This window comes from Doryrhamphus excisus, chromosome 13, assembly GCF_030265055.1.
Source record: "Doryrhamphus excisus isolate RoL2022-K1 chromosome 13, RoL_Dexc_1.0, whole genome shotgun sequence".
Classification (NCBI taxonomy): domain Eukaryota; kingdom Metazoa; phylum Chordata; class Actinopteri; order Syngnathiformes; family Syngnathidae; genus Doryrhamphus; species Doryrhamphus excisus.
The window spans coordinates 6,993,099-7,009,173 of NC_080478.1; the positions used below are offsets into that span (position 1 = coordinate 6,993,099).

General features: G+C 39.1%; 1 protein-coding gene across 1 annotated transcript; it reads right to left on the reverse strand.

Moving 5' to 3' along the window:
• Positions 1-502: 502 nt before the first annotated feature.
• On the reverse strand, positions 503-7,192 carry LOC131140054 (actin, alpha cardiac muscle 1). Its single transcript, XM_058090126.1, has 7 exons — positions 7,148-7,192; positions 6,753-6,891; positions 5,586-5,910; positions 5,354-5,515; positions 5,091-5,282; positions 2,936-3,117; positions 503-1,485 (listed from the first exon to the last, which is right to left on the reverse strand). Exons 2-7 carry the CDS (start codon positions 6,879-6,881, stop codon positions 1,342-1,344), a joined length of 1,134 nt encoding a protein of 377 aa, XP_057946109.1. The 5' UTR covers positions 6,882-6,891; positions 7,148-7,192; the 3' UTR covers positions 503-1,341.
• Positions 7,193-16,075: the final 8,883 nt, after the last annotated feature.

Genomic DNA, 16,075 nt, shown 5'->3' on the forward strand with positions numbered 1-16,075 from the left:
CACAAGAGATCATGAAGACCTGGGTTCGATTCTCTGCTTTTGGCATCTCTTGCATGTTTGCGTATGGGTGGAATGGCGGTCTAGCGGTTAGCACGCAGACCTCACAGCTAGGAGACCAGGGTTCAATTCCACCCTCGACCATCTCTGTGTGCATGTTTTCTCCGGGTACTCCGGTTTCCTCCCACATTCCAAAAACATGCTAGGTTAATTGGTAGCTCCAAATTGTCCATAGGTATGAATGTGAGTGTGAATGGTTGTTTGTCTATATGTGCCCTGTGATTGGCTGGCCACCAGTCCAGGGTGTACCCCGCCTCTCGCCTGGAGACAGCTGGGATAGGCTCCAGCATACCTTTGACCCCCATATATAATGCAGTTATTGTACAATTCTCGTAACATTACAACATCCATACAAAATTATTATCAATTTTTTTCCCTCATAATATAATAAATAATAAACCTCTTTTCTTTTATAGACTTTATTCTCCTAATATTGTTGTAAATTCCATTTTGTCATACAAGCACTATTTTATAATGACCTTTTTGTTTGATATTAACAATTTATTCTCCCAAAAGTTGGGCTTTTTTTCTATTTAGATGAATATTTTGATATTTTTCTTGTACATTTACCTTCCATCGGACTAAAACCAATATTTCACTCCAGTCCTGTAGGTGACGATAATCTGCCAAATTAAACTAGCCAGCCAACTAACTTGTTTTCCCCATTGGAACACCGTGGGTCTTTGTACTACTTGGCCTCAATGCAAGCGGAGTGTAGCAAATAGAATACATATACATATATATCTACCAGTATATATACATCAGAATTGCATGATTATGATGGCGGTACAGAGATTGTGAGATTAACTCTGTGTGTTTGAGCAGTGTTAAAAATAGTCCTGCCCTAAATTTTGTTTAGTGATATGATCACTAAACAGAACATAGACTACAGTGTGTACTATTTTTAGACCGTATTGCTATTGTGGTCTACACTGAGGTTTGGTCATCAATGTAGAAAAGAAGATTAGGGGTCACATGACTGCATGTGTTTTCCCTCAATGAAACTTGGTGAGGTGGCTTATCCTCTCCGCTCACTGTAATCTTTTCTAATTCAAATCTTTAATAACCTTTACGCGTCAAAGGACGCCCCACCACCTCTCTTTTGTTTTGTTTTTTTAATTAGGTACGGCTCACCTTGTCTAAAGAAGACAAAAAGGCGTGCCTTGCAAGTCCCGGGTTCTTGTTTATTTATAAAGCTATACATATATAAATTGTAAACAAATAGTTGTGATGATGACGAATGAACTGCTGGCTGCGGGTAAAGGGAGGAAGGGCGGTGCTGGCTTAGAAGCACTTCCTGTGGACGATGGAGGGTCCGGCCTCATCGTACTCCTGTTTGCTGATCCACATCTGCTGGAAGGTGGATAGGGAGGCCAGGATGGAGCCGCCGATCCATACGGAGTACTTTCTCTCAGGGGGGGCGATGATCTGGGCACAAATGACATTGATTATATTTGGGCCGCAATTGAAAAAAAATTTTTTTAAGATTTTGTTGGATTTTGTACAAAAGGTCTGACACTCTAATTTTGTAATGTAATGTTTTTTGTAACCTTTAACCTCAAAAAGTACTGAAAATATATATTATATATATATTATATATAATATATTAAAAATATATATTTTATATATTTCATAATTTGATGGATATCAGAATACAACCTGAGTGTGTATACCCTGCTTAGTGTATTGTTCGATTACCGCATAAATTTTTTAAATGTACTTCATCCACTACATACAAAAATTATTGTTTATTTGCTTTTAATTAATTTACCAATTAATTAATTTACTATTTGATTTATTCTATTTCATTTACATTTTATTCAACTAATATATTGCATTTCTGTACTAATATATACAAAATAATAATTCATTCATTCATTTTCTACCGCTTTTTCCTCACAAGGGTCGCAGGGGGTGCTGGAGCCTATCCCAGCTGTCTTTGGGTGAGAGGCGGGGTACACCCTGGACTGGTGGCCAGCCAATCACAGGGCACATATAGACAAACAACCATTCACACTCACATTCATACCTATGGACAATTTGGAGTGGCCAATTAACCTAGCATGTTTTTGGAATGTGGGAGGAAACCGGAGTACCCGGAGAAAACCCACGCATGCACGGGGAGAACATGCAAACTCCACACAGAGATGGCCGAGGCGCTAACCACTCGTCCATCGTGCCGCCCACAAAATAATAATAATAATAATAATAATAATAATAATAATAATAATAATAATAATAATAATAATAATAATAATTATTATTATTATTATTATTATTATTATTATTATTATTATTATTATTATTATTATTATTATTATTATTATTATTATTATAGTAACATATAGCATTATTTATATTTTTTGTGTGGCTTGTCTGCCATTTTTGTGGAATGTTTTTTTTATTTTCATATAAATGCCCAAATTATTTCCAAAAAAACAATCCCCAATGCTAGCGTCTATGAAAAAAAAAATGACTTTGAGATGTTTCCTATACTAGTGTAGCCCAGTAGGTCGGCCATCTTTTTGGCATATGCTAACCCAGGAGTTTTTGGGTTAGCAGTAAACAAGTAAACAACCAGCCAATCACAGGGCACAATATAGACAAACAACCATTCACACTCACATTCATACCTATGGACAATTTGGAGTCACCAATTAACCTAGCATGTTTTTGGAATGTGGGAGGAAACCGGAGTACCCGCAGTAAACAATTGCTACGGTCCTTCAATGTTTAATGTTATGATAGCCTTATTCCGGAATTTGGTTCTAATTTGGCTAATTTTTAGTGTCTCATGTTGACCATCTTTGTAGAACTGGAAATTCCTCAAATGATTTGCTTTTGTATGATTTCCTCCTAAATTGTATGGTAAAGCTACCTTAATCTTCATGGTACTGGGCGCCAAAGCTGTGATCTCCTTCTGCATGCGGTCGGCGATACCGGGGTACATGGTGGTGCCGCCTGACAGCACGTTGTTGGCGTACAGGTCCTTCCTGATGTCAATGTCACACTTCATGATGCTGTTGTAGGTGGTCTCGTGAATGCCTGCGGACTCCATGCCTGTTGAAACACATACAGAGCGAGGGGGTCAACCCAGTGATGTTAAATCCCGCCCCTTCCTTCCTTCTCCCAACTCCAAACACATCAGCTGTTGAAACAGGCGCTACTACACACAGCTTCCCCTGACAGCTGCACTCGTTTGTGGGCGCAAATGTGAACAACATGTCTGCTTTAAATTTAAAGTTAAATAAAGTTAGACATGTTTATCAATCACAAAGGAGGGGGGGAAATGATACTTTAAGTTGGCACAGTCAGTACGAAGTTATTGTTTATGATAAAGAACAAGTCAAAATGAACATACCTAAATTAACTCCTATGTCGCTCACACTGTACACAGAATACATAAACAACATCAAATATAGTAAATATTAAAAACAAGTTAGTTGGCTGGTTGGTTTAATTTGGCACATTATCATCACCTACAGGACTGGAGTGAAATGTTGGTTTTAGTCCAATGGAAGGTAAATGTACAAAAAAAAAAAAATCAATAATCTAATTAGAAAAAAGCCCAACTTTTGGGAGAATAAATTGTTAATATCAAACAAAAAGGTCATTATAAAATAGTATTTGTATGACAAAATGGAATTTACAACAATATTAGGAGAATAAAGTCTATAAAAGAAAAGAGGTCATTATATTATGAGGGAAAAATGTCGTAATAATTTTGCATGGATGTTGTAATGTTACGAGAATTGTACAATAACTGCATTATATATGGGGGTCAAAAGTATGCTATCCCAGCTGTCTTCGGGCAAGAGGGTACACCCTGGACTGGTGGCCAGCCAATCACAGGGCACATATAGACAAACAACCATTCACACTCACATTCATACTTATGGACAATTTGGAGTGGCCAATTAACCTAGCATGTTTTTGGAATGTAGGAATTGGAGGAAACAATTCAATTTTTTTTGTGGGGGGGTTGCTGATTGTCGGACTTTTAACTGATCATCTATATGTGCCCTGTGATTGGCTGGCGACCAGTCCAGGGTGTACCCCGCCTCTCACCCGAAGACAGCTGGGATATGCTCCAGCACCCCCACGACCCTCGTGATGAGGATAATTGGTAGAAAATGAATGTTTTTTAAAAACGCCCGATCACCTCTTACTTTTTTTGCACAAGAGGCAAAAAGTGGTGATGACGCAACTGCATAGCGGTCACTTTTAGAGCCATAAAAACGGCCACAAGGTGGCAGAAGTGAGAAGAATTTGAATGGAAAAGATTACAGATTACGGCAAGGAGGAAGTGTAGCGTGCAGAAGGTTTTGCCTTTTAGGGAAATTTTATGCACACACATGCGCATATGCACGCATGTCTCACCGGAGTGTTAGTTCCTTTCTGCTTTTTCCTGATTACGGAGTCGCCACACATACTGATTTTGGCTTGAGCCCTTTAAATTACAGATACCCTTCCTGACGAATACTGATGATACTTACTAGTGGAGATTCAAACCTGTAGAGTGGAGATTCAAACCCCTTTGGGGCGGACGCCTCAGGTTACGGATGATGGGGTGGGGGGGGGGGGGGCTACGGAGGATGTGTGATGCGTGTGCCATCTGCAACCACTTCTGACTCCGTGGTGGATGCACGTCATTCACGGCACTTCCCCAATTTGGTTGTCCAATGACAAGTTAGCATTTGCACTGTGCTTAAACGTACGTACTTCAGTTGTGGTGCCGAGCTGACACGGACGAGTGCCAGCATTTTGTCGACCGAGGGCACAGAAGGCGGTTCAGAAGGCAGCGGATGTGGCTTTAGGGGCCCAGCAGAGGCGGACAAACATGCTTTTCATTCAGGTTTTCAGTTAATAATATGAGAAAAGTAGAAATAAATGCAAAGTGCAAAGGTTTCAACCAATATATGAAGGGATCATTTGCAAATGAGATGGATTCTTACTCGTCTACACTTCAAATGTGATTTAGTTCTACAGTACGAGTCCATAGTTGAAGTTCTAGCGGTTAACTCGCTACGTACCAATAAAAGACGGCTGGAAGAGGGTCTCCGGGCAGCGGAAACGCTCGTTGCCAATGGTGATGACCTGACCGTCGGGCAGCTCGTAGCTCTTCTCCAGGGACGAGGACGAGGCAGCCGTGGCCATTTCGTTCTCAAAGTCCAAGGCCACGTAGCACAGCTTCTCCTTAATGTCCCGCACAATCTCACGCTCGGCTGAAGAAACACAACATAGTTTCGGTTAAACGGGGTAAAAAAAAAAACCCAAAGTTGCTGTTTGTGCTCACCTGTGGTGACAAAGGAGTATCCGCGCTCGGTAAGGATCTTCATGAGGTAATCCGTCAGGTCACGACCGGCCAAGTCCAGACGCATGATAGCGTGAGGGAGAGCGTAACCCTCGTAGATGGGAACGTTGTGGGTCACGCCATCGCCAGAGTCCAGCACGATACCTAATAATGACATCATTAACGCCATGATGTCCTCCATCGGAGACACGTTACCCGCTGAATGGTGGCATACCGGTGGTACGACCAGAGGCGTATAGGGACAGCACAGCCTGGATGGCCACGTACATGGCGGGAACGTTGAATGTCTCGAACATGATCTGCGTCATCTTCTCGCGGTTAGCCTTCGGGTTGAGGGGGGCCTCGGTCAGCAGGGTAGGGTGCTCCTCAGGGGCCACCCTCAGCTCGTTGTAGAAGGTGTGGTGCCAGATTTTCTCCATGTCGTCCCAGTTGGTGATGATGCCGTGCTCGATGGGGTACTTCAGGGTCAGGATGCCTCTCTTGCTCTGGGCCTCGTCGCCCACGTAGGAGTCCTTTTGGCCCATACCCACCATGACGCCCTGGGAGAACAGACGGGGGAAGACTCAGTCTTGGAGCCGGGGGACAATGGCTCCCAGTTCTGAGGGAGTTGACTACAAGATCTGTAGCTCTTTAGAAACTGTTAACAAAACCGGGAAAAGTATCTTGGAGCTTGTTTAGCTACATCCAAGCTAATGGACGATGTCAAATTGAACGAAAAACTACCTTCGCCTACTGCGGTACACACTACTCCTAGTACTACTTCTCAATAAACTGCACACTCAGTAACAAAGGACACGTACTGACGGACTGAAGTATTCAATTTGAGACAAAGTCCAAACCCTTTTCTACAGAAAAGTGTCGCCTCATATTCGTGTGGATGTGGTTTTTACAGCAACATCAAAACTACAAAAGCACTAAGACTTTTTTTTCTAATACTGTATGACAAAGTAGGCGGCACGGCGGTCTGGTGGTTAGTGCGCAGACCTCACAGCTAGGAGACCAGGGTTCAATTCCCACCCTCGGCCATCTCTGTGTGGAGTTTGCATGTTCTCCCCGTGCATGCGTGGGTTTTCTCCGGGTACTCCGGTTTCCTCCCACATTCCAAAAACATGCTAGGTTAATTGGTGACTCAAAATTGTCCATAGGTATGAATGTGAGTGTGAATGGTTGTTTGTCTATATGTGCCCTGTGATTGGCTGGCGACCAGTCCAGGGTGTACCCTGCCTATCGCCCGAAGACAGCTGGGATAGGCTCCAGCACCCCCCGCGACCCTCGTGAGGAAAAGCGGTAGAAAATGAATGAATGAATGACAAAGTTTACCTAGCATAGACTTGACTTAGGTTAGTCATTTGAGTCCATTTGTGATCAGCGTTTTCTTTACCTGGTGACGAGGGCGGCCGACGATGGACGGGAAGACGGCACGTGGTGCGTCATCCCCGGCAAATCCGGCCTTGACCAGACCGGAACCGTTGTCGCACACAAGGGCGGTGGTCTCTTCGTCGTCGCACATGGTGTCACCTCTGCAACACAACAGTAGATTGTTGTTATTGTTTGGATTATTGGAGAGAACTTAATATTTGGGGAGACTAGTAGTATTATGAAGTGAGAGGAGTCTGGAACGTTTATGAGGTGTCACAGAAATGTCGGAACAGTGATGGCATGGGATGGGATGAGCATTGGTTCCCGTTAGATGATGACATTGTTAGTCAAAGTTGAGATGTCAAGGTGGAAGTCCATTTTGGGATAAATCCATGACTTTCCCGTCCCCCTACTCACCAGATAAGCACCAGGCACCCTGGGACCTTGGCAGTGTTGTAAAGCAGGCGGTGTCGAATTGTCCGCTCAGGGTGTTTTATAGCCTTGGTATGGCTGAGAGTGGGGTGGCCGTTATGCAGCGCAGCCCACCTCCCCCCACCCCTTCTCCATATTTGGTAACCCGCCGCACCATTGACAAGAGGCGCTCCATGAATGGCATGACAGGGACAGGGAGGTCGGGCATCCATGTATGGAGGACACAATGATAGACTTCCTTTTGATCTTTACTCTATCCCCCCCCCCCACCTTACTGAAGCCCCTCTTTCTAGAATGGTGACACATTGCTGTCTACTGATGCAGGCGTTAATTAAGGCATTAAATCACATGTCCACATCATGATTAAATTGAACTGAACACATGATATAATATAATATAGTATAATATAATATAATATAATATAATATAATATAATATAGTATAGTATAATATAATATAATATAATATAATATAATATAATATAATATAATATAATATAATATAATATAATATAATATAATATAATATAATATAATATAATTAATAAAGAAGTATCATAATTCTGGGTTTTCTCCGGGTACTCCGGTTTCCTCCCACATTCCAAAAACATGCTAGGTTAATTGGCCACTCCAAATTGTCCATAGGTATGAATGTGAGTGTGAATTGTTGTTTGTCTATATGTGTCCTGTGATTGGCTGGTTGTTTACTTGTTTACTGCTAACCCAAAAACTCCTGGGTTAGCATATGCCAAAAAGATGGTCGACCTACTGGGGGCTACACTATAGGAAACATCTCAAAGTCATTTTTTTTTTCATAGACGCTAGCATTGGGGATTGTTTTTTTGGAAATAATTTGGGCATTTATATAAAAATAAAAAAAACATTCCACAAAAATGGCAGACAAGCCACACAAAAAATATAAATAATGCGATATATTATTACTATACATATTATGATTATTATGATTATGATTATGATTATGATTATGATTATGATTATTATGATTATCATTATTATTATTATTATTATTATTATTATTATTATTATTATTATTATTATTATTATTATTATTATTATTATTATTATTATTATTATTATTATTATTTTGTGGTCGAGTGGTTAGCGCCTCGGCCATCTCTGTGTGGAGTTTGCATGTTCTCCCCGTGCATGCGTGGGTTTTCTCCGGGTACTCCGGTTTCCTCCCACATTCCAAAAACATGCTAGGTTAATTGGCCACTCCAAATTGTCCATACGTATGAATGTGAGTGTGAATGGTTGTTTGTCTATATGTGCCCTGTGATTGGCTGGCCACCAGTCCAGGGTGTACCCTGCTCTTGCCCGAAGACAGCTGGGATAGGCTCCAGCACAACCTGCGACCTTCGTGAGGAAAAGCGGTAGAAAATAAATGAATGAATGCAATTCTGTTGTTTTCTGTTGTTTTATTTTATCAGACGGCTCTGCTGTGTGGACACACGGTAGCAGTCATGAAGTGAGTGTGGAACACTTGTGTCAAACAGCTGGTGTCAGCTGCTGCTAGCTCTTTGAAGACGAGGACCCGTTCCCTGTTCCAGAAGGATGGAGTCCCCATACTGTAACAATGGACTAAAATAACGGTAAAGCTGTGTCGTAGATCATGTTAGCGTAGAAATCCATAGGTTCCAATAAGTCTAATGAGCTGTATGGCTGTTATTGACGGGCTGGTTGTGAAACATGACGTACTCTTGCATTTTTTATCTTCATCGATTGGCCTGAATAAGACAGTTTTATGCAAATGACAGCATATTTTATCCAGGAATGTAAATATTACATGTATAGCATTAGACTATGTTGCATATGCACAGGCCAGCATCTTCCGTGCAGTAAAAGCTTAGCAATTTCCAGTGTTTGCGGCGTCAGCACAATGAGCGCAAAGGGGACATCTCTTGTTGTGACATGTGCCATATTCTTCTTCCTCATGGCCGCCAAGGGAAGACGGAGGCATGCGGAATGACATTGCCGGGCGATGCTCCGGAAGGGCTTTGTGGGCGCCACCGGCGGAGGAGCAGCGTGGACGCTCCCTCGGCGAGCAGGACGAGACAAAGGGCACACAGTGAGCCGTGAATCATATGTTGTTGTCACCTGACCTCCAGCCATGACCTCGCTGCTTTGGTGGCTCTTATGTAATGAATGGAAGACTGGCTTTCGACACCGGTTTAATACCGCCTCGCCACAACGCAGCCTACTCAGGCTAGGCTTTAGGCTAGGCTTTAGGGTTTGGGTTTAAGGTAGGGCTATTTTGATGCGGTCAGGTTTTATGTTAGGTTAGGTTAAGGTTTAGTTTCAGGGGTAGGGCTTTCATGATTAGGTTTAGATACTGCAGGTTTCCTCTCCAACCAGTTTCTCCAGCAGCTGGTTTGCATCCCATAATCAGTTCCCAGTTCCACATGTCCAAAAGGAGTAGGAAGAAGCAAAGCTTATTAAATCCTACCCCTCCATCTGGTACTTTTACAATCAGTAACTGTTACATTTGTTCACTTCCTGCTTTCCATAATACAGTTTAAGTTTTTATTTTTAATAATGTACCTCGTACCGAAGTACAAGGTGATATGACCATACAATGATATAATGGGTACCATAGTAACTGTCAATATATTTTATTTTATTTTATTTTATTTTATTTTATTTTATTTTATTTTATTTTATTTTATTTTATTTTATTTTATTTTATTTTATTTTATTTTATTTTATTTTATTTTATTTTATTTTATTTTATTTTATTATGCACCTCGTACAAGGTGATATGACCATATAATGATATAATGGGTACCATAGTAACTGTCAATATATTTTATTTTATTTTATTTTATTTTATTTTATTTTATTTTATTTTATTTTATTTTATTTTATTTTATTTTATTTTATTTTATTTTATTTTATTTTATTTTATTTTATTTTATTTTATTTTATTTTATTATGCACCTCGTACAAGGTGATATGACCATATAATGACATGGGTCCTTATTTTAGAAATAAGTAGTTAGTATGTTCTCTGTAGGCGGCATTATGAATTATCCTTACTGACCTTTTTTGCAGTACATTTAGCCAGTGAAGATTGCTTTTATAGGTATTAGCCCATATTTCCCCATATAATTGAAGGAGGTATCGATCATTAAAATCACCTGCTTTGGTGACGGGCTGGGAAGAAAACCTGCAGTGTCTCGGCCCTCCATGGCACGAGTTTGGCACATGTAACAGGGTTTATGTTACGGTTTGAAAGTAGGGTTTCCAAATGGGGTGAGGGGTTTCAAACACATACCTCATCCACATTAGACACATACCATCACATTAAAGGTACAATATGTAACATTTTAACAACATTAAAGTGATACTTTCTTCTCGGAAAAGACAACTTTATGACTCAAGTAGGGGTGTCGCAAGATCTCGTGTGATGAGAGCACAAGATTTCTTATTTGGAGAAAAGTATCGAGAACAAGGCAGCCAGAAGCCAATCAAATTTGTCAACTACAGCATGGCATGGCATGGAACGATAATGGACGCAATCTGGAAGTGGCAGGGTGCAAGGAAGGCATCATTGGAAGATTTAGGCAAACCTTGCAATGCAACCTACCTCTGTGTTCACAGCGTTTTTTTTCTATCACCGTTAAACAGCTCCTTGCTAGTCGTTGATGTCCAAACCGAAGCTGTAGTCGTACATTTGATCAATTCCACTTAAGATTTGTCAGATCAAACCACATCGATGTTCGGACTTCGGCTCAGTGCCAACGTCCCAAGTACATTAAAATATGATCATAACAGTGGTTTATTTGGAGACAATAATAATATCTCCGAGCGTCCATTTATGGGACAATAAACATTCCAAAACACACCGGTTTTGTTTTGTGATTCGGTTAAGAGTTAAAATAGAAGCTCCCCTTCATCCGTCACGATGGTCCGACCGCATTTCAAGGAACTACTTGTGTTTGCCTTCAGGCTCGTCTGCTCCACTCTGCTTTGGTTTCTAATCTTCTGGCACTAAACGTCTGTCCTCAGGATGTTTGGAATCACAAAAACACAACTTGATGTCTAATCAGTGTTTTTTTTTTTTTATAGCATCTTGTCAGAGATGAAAACCTTTTTTTAAATCCGAGTGAGGAATTTGATGATGGGCCAAGTCAAATGCGTGTGGTGATTTAGTAGTAATTTCACCTTGAAGAAAAAGCTGAAATCCTTTCCGTGTGTATGACTCCATGAAGTGTCGTGCAATTTATTTCTCCAAAACTTCAAGCATGAAGTGAATTCAAGTCCGATGAGAAACTCCAGAGGAGAAAGTCTGTAAAAGTTTGTTTAGCCGTTTAGCGTTCGATAAAGCAGTCAGGCATGAATCCCCAGTGTCAATAGAGCTTTTAAATCTACACTACACAACAACTTCCATGTCCGCTTCCAAAATAGGAACACATGAATAAAGAACAGGTGGATGTTTTTGTTCCCCCTCAAAAAATCCAAAGAATCTGAGTGAAAGGCATCTGAGAAGGAAGTGGGTGTTTGTTGGTTTAGCCTATTGATTGACATACGCCAACCCTGGAGGATGACTTTAATTTCACCAAAGTTCCTCAGTTTAGTTCTCCCTCTTAACTCATAAAGAGACATTTCCAAATGCAGCCTAAACTCATTTTGCTCACAAGACAGCATAACAATTGTCTTCTTGCGCTTCCGGCTACTCGGAATAAGCCAGAACCTCACAGTCATGGGAGGAAATGTAGAATACCATGCTTCAACTGTACAGTAGTCAGGTGTTTGCCTTCCATTTCAAATATAAAGGGCAACAAAAACAACAATAATAAAATAAATGCACTCAATTCTGAGAATAAATTTGTAATATTGCCAAAAATGAGTAATAGGGCTGTGGCTAATATCACGTTTTAAGTTGTATTCTAGCAGAATTAGTAAAGGAATTCAAAGAAAATATTCAATAATGAAGCTAAGATTATTATTTTTTTGACCAAATATTCTGAATAATCGTAATATCACAAATACAATCGTCGTAACTCACAAGAAAAACTTAAGAAAAATGTAAATAAAAGAAAAATTGCTTAAATTCTTTAAAAAAAACCTGACCCCACCATCAAAATTAGTTTATTATTATTGTAACAATATAAACTAATATGAAATAAATGAAGTATTATTATTATCTTTTTTTTTTTTTTTTTACCTCAAAAGCAAAAATATTGCTGGAATTTTTACAAGTAAAAGAAAGGAAAGAAAAGTTGCAATTCACGATAAAAGTGAAGTACAAAAAAAAAAAACCCACAAAAAACTACAAGGGAACATGGAATTTACCATAAATGTAATGTATAAATAAATACCACTATTGCTGAATAAATAATGACAAATTAAATAGTATTTGTCATGACCAAAAAGCAAGAATACTATTGAATTTTTTGAAATAAAAATCATAAAATGAATAATAATTACATGCTAGCTGTATAATTAACAACAAAAGTAAAAGTACAATCATAAAGAAAACGTAATTCGCTATAAATGGTAATGGTTTTATTTCATTTGAACATGCATCAGATTACAATTGAGTGCATCCCATAATCAGTTCACAGTTCCACATGTCCAAAAGGAGTAGGAAGAAGCAAAGCTTATTAAATCCTACCCCTCCATCTGGTACTTTTACAATCAGTAACTGTTACATTTGTTCACTTCCTGCTTTCCATAACACAATTTAAGGTTTTTTTGTTGTTGTTTTTTTTTAAAATAAAGTACGAGGTGATATGAGCATCCAATGACACAATGGGTACCATAGTAACTGTCAATATAGTGTACTATATTATATTATATTATAGTGTACTATATATATAATATATATGTATATAAATGTACTAGACTCATGAAAAAGTAAAAATAGCAAAAAAAAGTATCCAAATTCCTGTAAAAGAAATAATATGAGTAAGAAAGTTTGATTCAGCAGACGGCGAAAGGAGTTGAGAGGAGGTTTAATGGCATTAGAAGCTAGCTAGCGAAAAGAGTCATTTACAAGCGTGAGCGTCGTCGTGGTTAAATGTGCCTTTTCCGCTCGTTGTCCGCTTCTCCACGCAGCGTCATCGTGAATTGGAGAGCAGCCCCACAACACCTGAAGCCTGTTTCCTTCGTGACAAAGCCTTACAAAACACACAAACACAAGGTTGCTAACACGCTAACACATCCAGCTCAATCTGTTCCCTTCACCTTTTTTACGATGATGATGATGATGATAATAATAATAATCATACAACTCTTCTTCCTCAACACAGCGGCTTGCAGTGCCGCATGTTCAAGGCGCAGGTTCGACCCAGGTTGGCGCCCTCCAGGAGCAGGTCGGAGAGGCGGTCCAGGCCGAGGCAGGTGGTGAGGGGGCTGATGAGACCGTAGAGACCCCCCAAGGTGATGCTGAGGGGCCAACCGATAAACAGCAGCAGCACCAGCCAGATGATGCACCACAAACCCGAGTCGCAGGTCGCCATTCTGCTCTGCGGCAAAGACACAAACGTAAGACGGTAATATAATATAATATATAATATATAATGACGGGCGGCACGGTGGTCTAGGGGTTAGCGCGCAGACCTCACAGCTAGGAGACCAGGGTTCAATCCCACCCTCGGGCATCTCTGTGTGGAGTTTGCATGTTCTCCCCGTGCATGCGTGGGTTTTCTCCGGGTACTCCGGTTTCCTCCCACATTCCAAAAACATGCTAGGTTAATTGGCGACTCCAAATTGTCCATAGGTATGAATGTGAGTGTGAATGGTTGTTTGTCTATATGTGCCCTGTGATTGGCTGGCCACCAGTCCAGGGTGTACCCCGCCTTACGCCCAAAGACAGCTGGGATAGGCTCCAGCACCCCCTGCGACCCTCGTGAGGAAAAGCGGTAGAAAATGAATGAATGAATATATAATGACGGAAATATGCTTTTGTAAAAAAGTACTAGCATTTAGTTCAACATGAAATTCATAATGATGCCAATAAGAGTAAAGAATTGATAACAAAACATGCAAAGTTTACTACGCACTTTCATTGTTTGTTTTAGCTTTGTCTTTTTTTTTTTTTACAATCGCTAATTATGACGGAGTATTAGAGCCCCATTGAAAGAACAACAAATAAAAACATCTGAAGAATAAAGTCGTACATTTATAAGAATAAAAATGTATTCTCGAAATCCTATTTTAATCAATCAATCAATCAAACTTTATTTGTAGAGCACTTTTCATACATAGAATGTAGCACAAAGTGCTTTACATGTTTAAAAATAGAAAGACAACAACAAGACACATATACACACACATGGGGAGACACCCCAGCCCCCAACTGAGGACAGCCCCCAGCGCAGAGAGCCCCCCACTGAGGAAACACTGGATATATGGGATAAGAAATATAAAAACATAAAATAAGAATATAGAAAATGTATATAGAAATAAACATAAAACATAAAAAAAACATAAAAGTGAAATATATAGGAACATTAATAAAAACTAAAATAAGCATGTGTAAAACTATAAAAACATTTGGTTAAGATCCAAAACAAAAGGTATAGGGTATAAAATAATCATTAGATAAAAGTCAAGTTCAAAAGTTAAAAAAAAGAGTATACTAGGAGCAAAATTAAATAAATTAATAACATTAATGACATTGTAACAGGCATTGCCTGAGACAGCTATGCCTTATGTGACCTTTGGCCTTACGACTTGTTTTTCTCATAGATTTACGACTTTTGTCGTATATTCACAGAATAATGTTAATATAATGTAATAATAATAATGTAAGTCGTAGTACTATGAGAATAGTCGTGAATCCACTTTTAAGTCATTTTAAAAATTGTAATCTTTACACTTTACACTTTGTATTATTTACACAGACATTTGCATTTTTATTTGGATTTTTTGTACACTTATTAATTTTTTTATTTTTATGTATTAAATTTTTTAAATATATATTTTTACACTTAAGTCTTTTAATATTTTTTACACGTCAATCTTTATTTATTCCTTCATTTATTTACTACTACTGTTTTTTTTATTGCTTGTCACAAAAATTAATACACACAATTACATGTCAAAGATGCATTTTAGAGGAATTTATGAAGGCATTTTGTTTATTTTGATTTTTTGTACATTTATTAAATTTTTTATTTTATGTATTTAATTTTTTAAATATATATTTTTACACTTAAGTATTTTAATATTTTTTACACGTCAATCTTTATTTATTCCTTCATTTATTTACTTCTACTGTTTTTTATTGCTTGTCACAAAAATTAATACACACAATTACATGTCAAAGATGCATTTTAGAGGAATTTATGAAGGCATTTTGTCAAGGAAATGATGGATCAATAAAAATATGAAAAAGACCACAAACCAGATAATGCAACCTCTACTTTATGGAGATGTTCCAACGTTTAAAGCAGAAAGTCATGAAGTACATCAACAAGAAATGTCACATGTCTTGTTGGCGTGTCGGCATCAGTGTGTAGTTTCCTGTTGTGACATGAGTGTGTGTGCTGTCATGTTGCCAAATGAATGACACATTCAACAAAGCAGGCTTCCCTTGTGTGACTTTTCTCGTGATTTCTAGAGGAACGCCTTGTTTGGAATTAGAAGTTAAAAGAGTATCAGTTGTAGACTAACATATCACAACAAAGTTTCAGATAATGAGGTTTGCACATTTTAAAGTGAGCCCTGAAAGAAGTTCGGGATGGCTCAAAATGCTCGGTTTCAAAAGGCGTGGTAAAACTGCTCCTTTGTGATGTCACAGAGGGTCAGACTTCCTTATATATAAACTCTTATATATAAACTCTCTTCCCCCAAGCGCTGCTTGGCTATTTACTTGCTAGCAATGCCTCGAAATGGAACACCACATTTGTATACAATTCCAAAGACGCCACCATCAGGCAGTAAT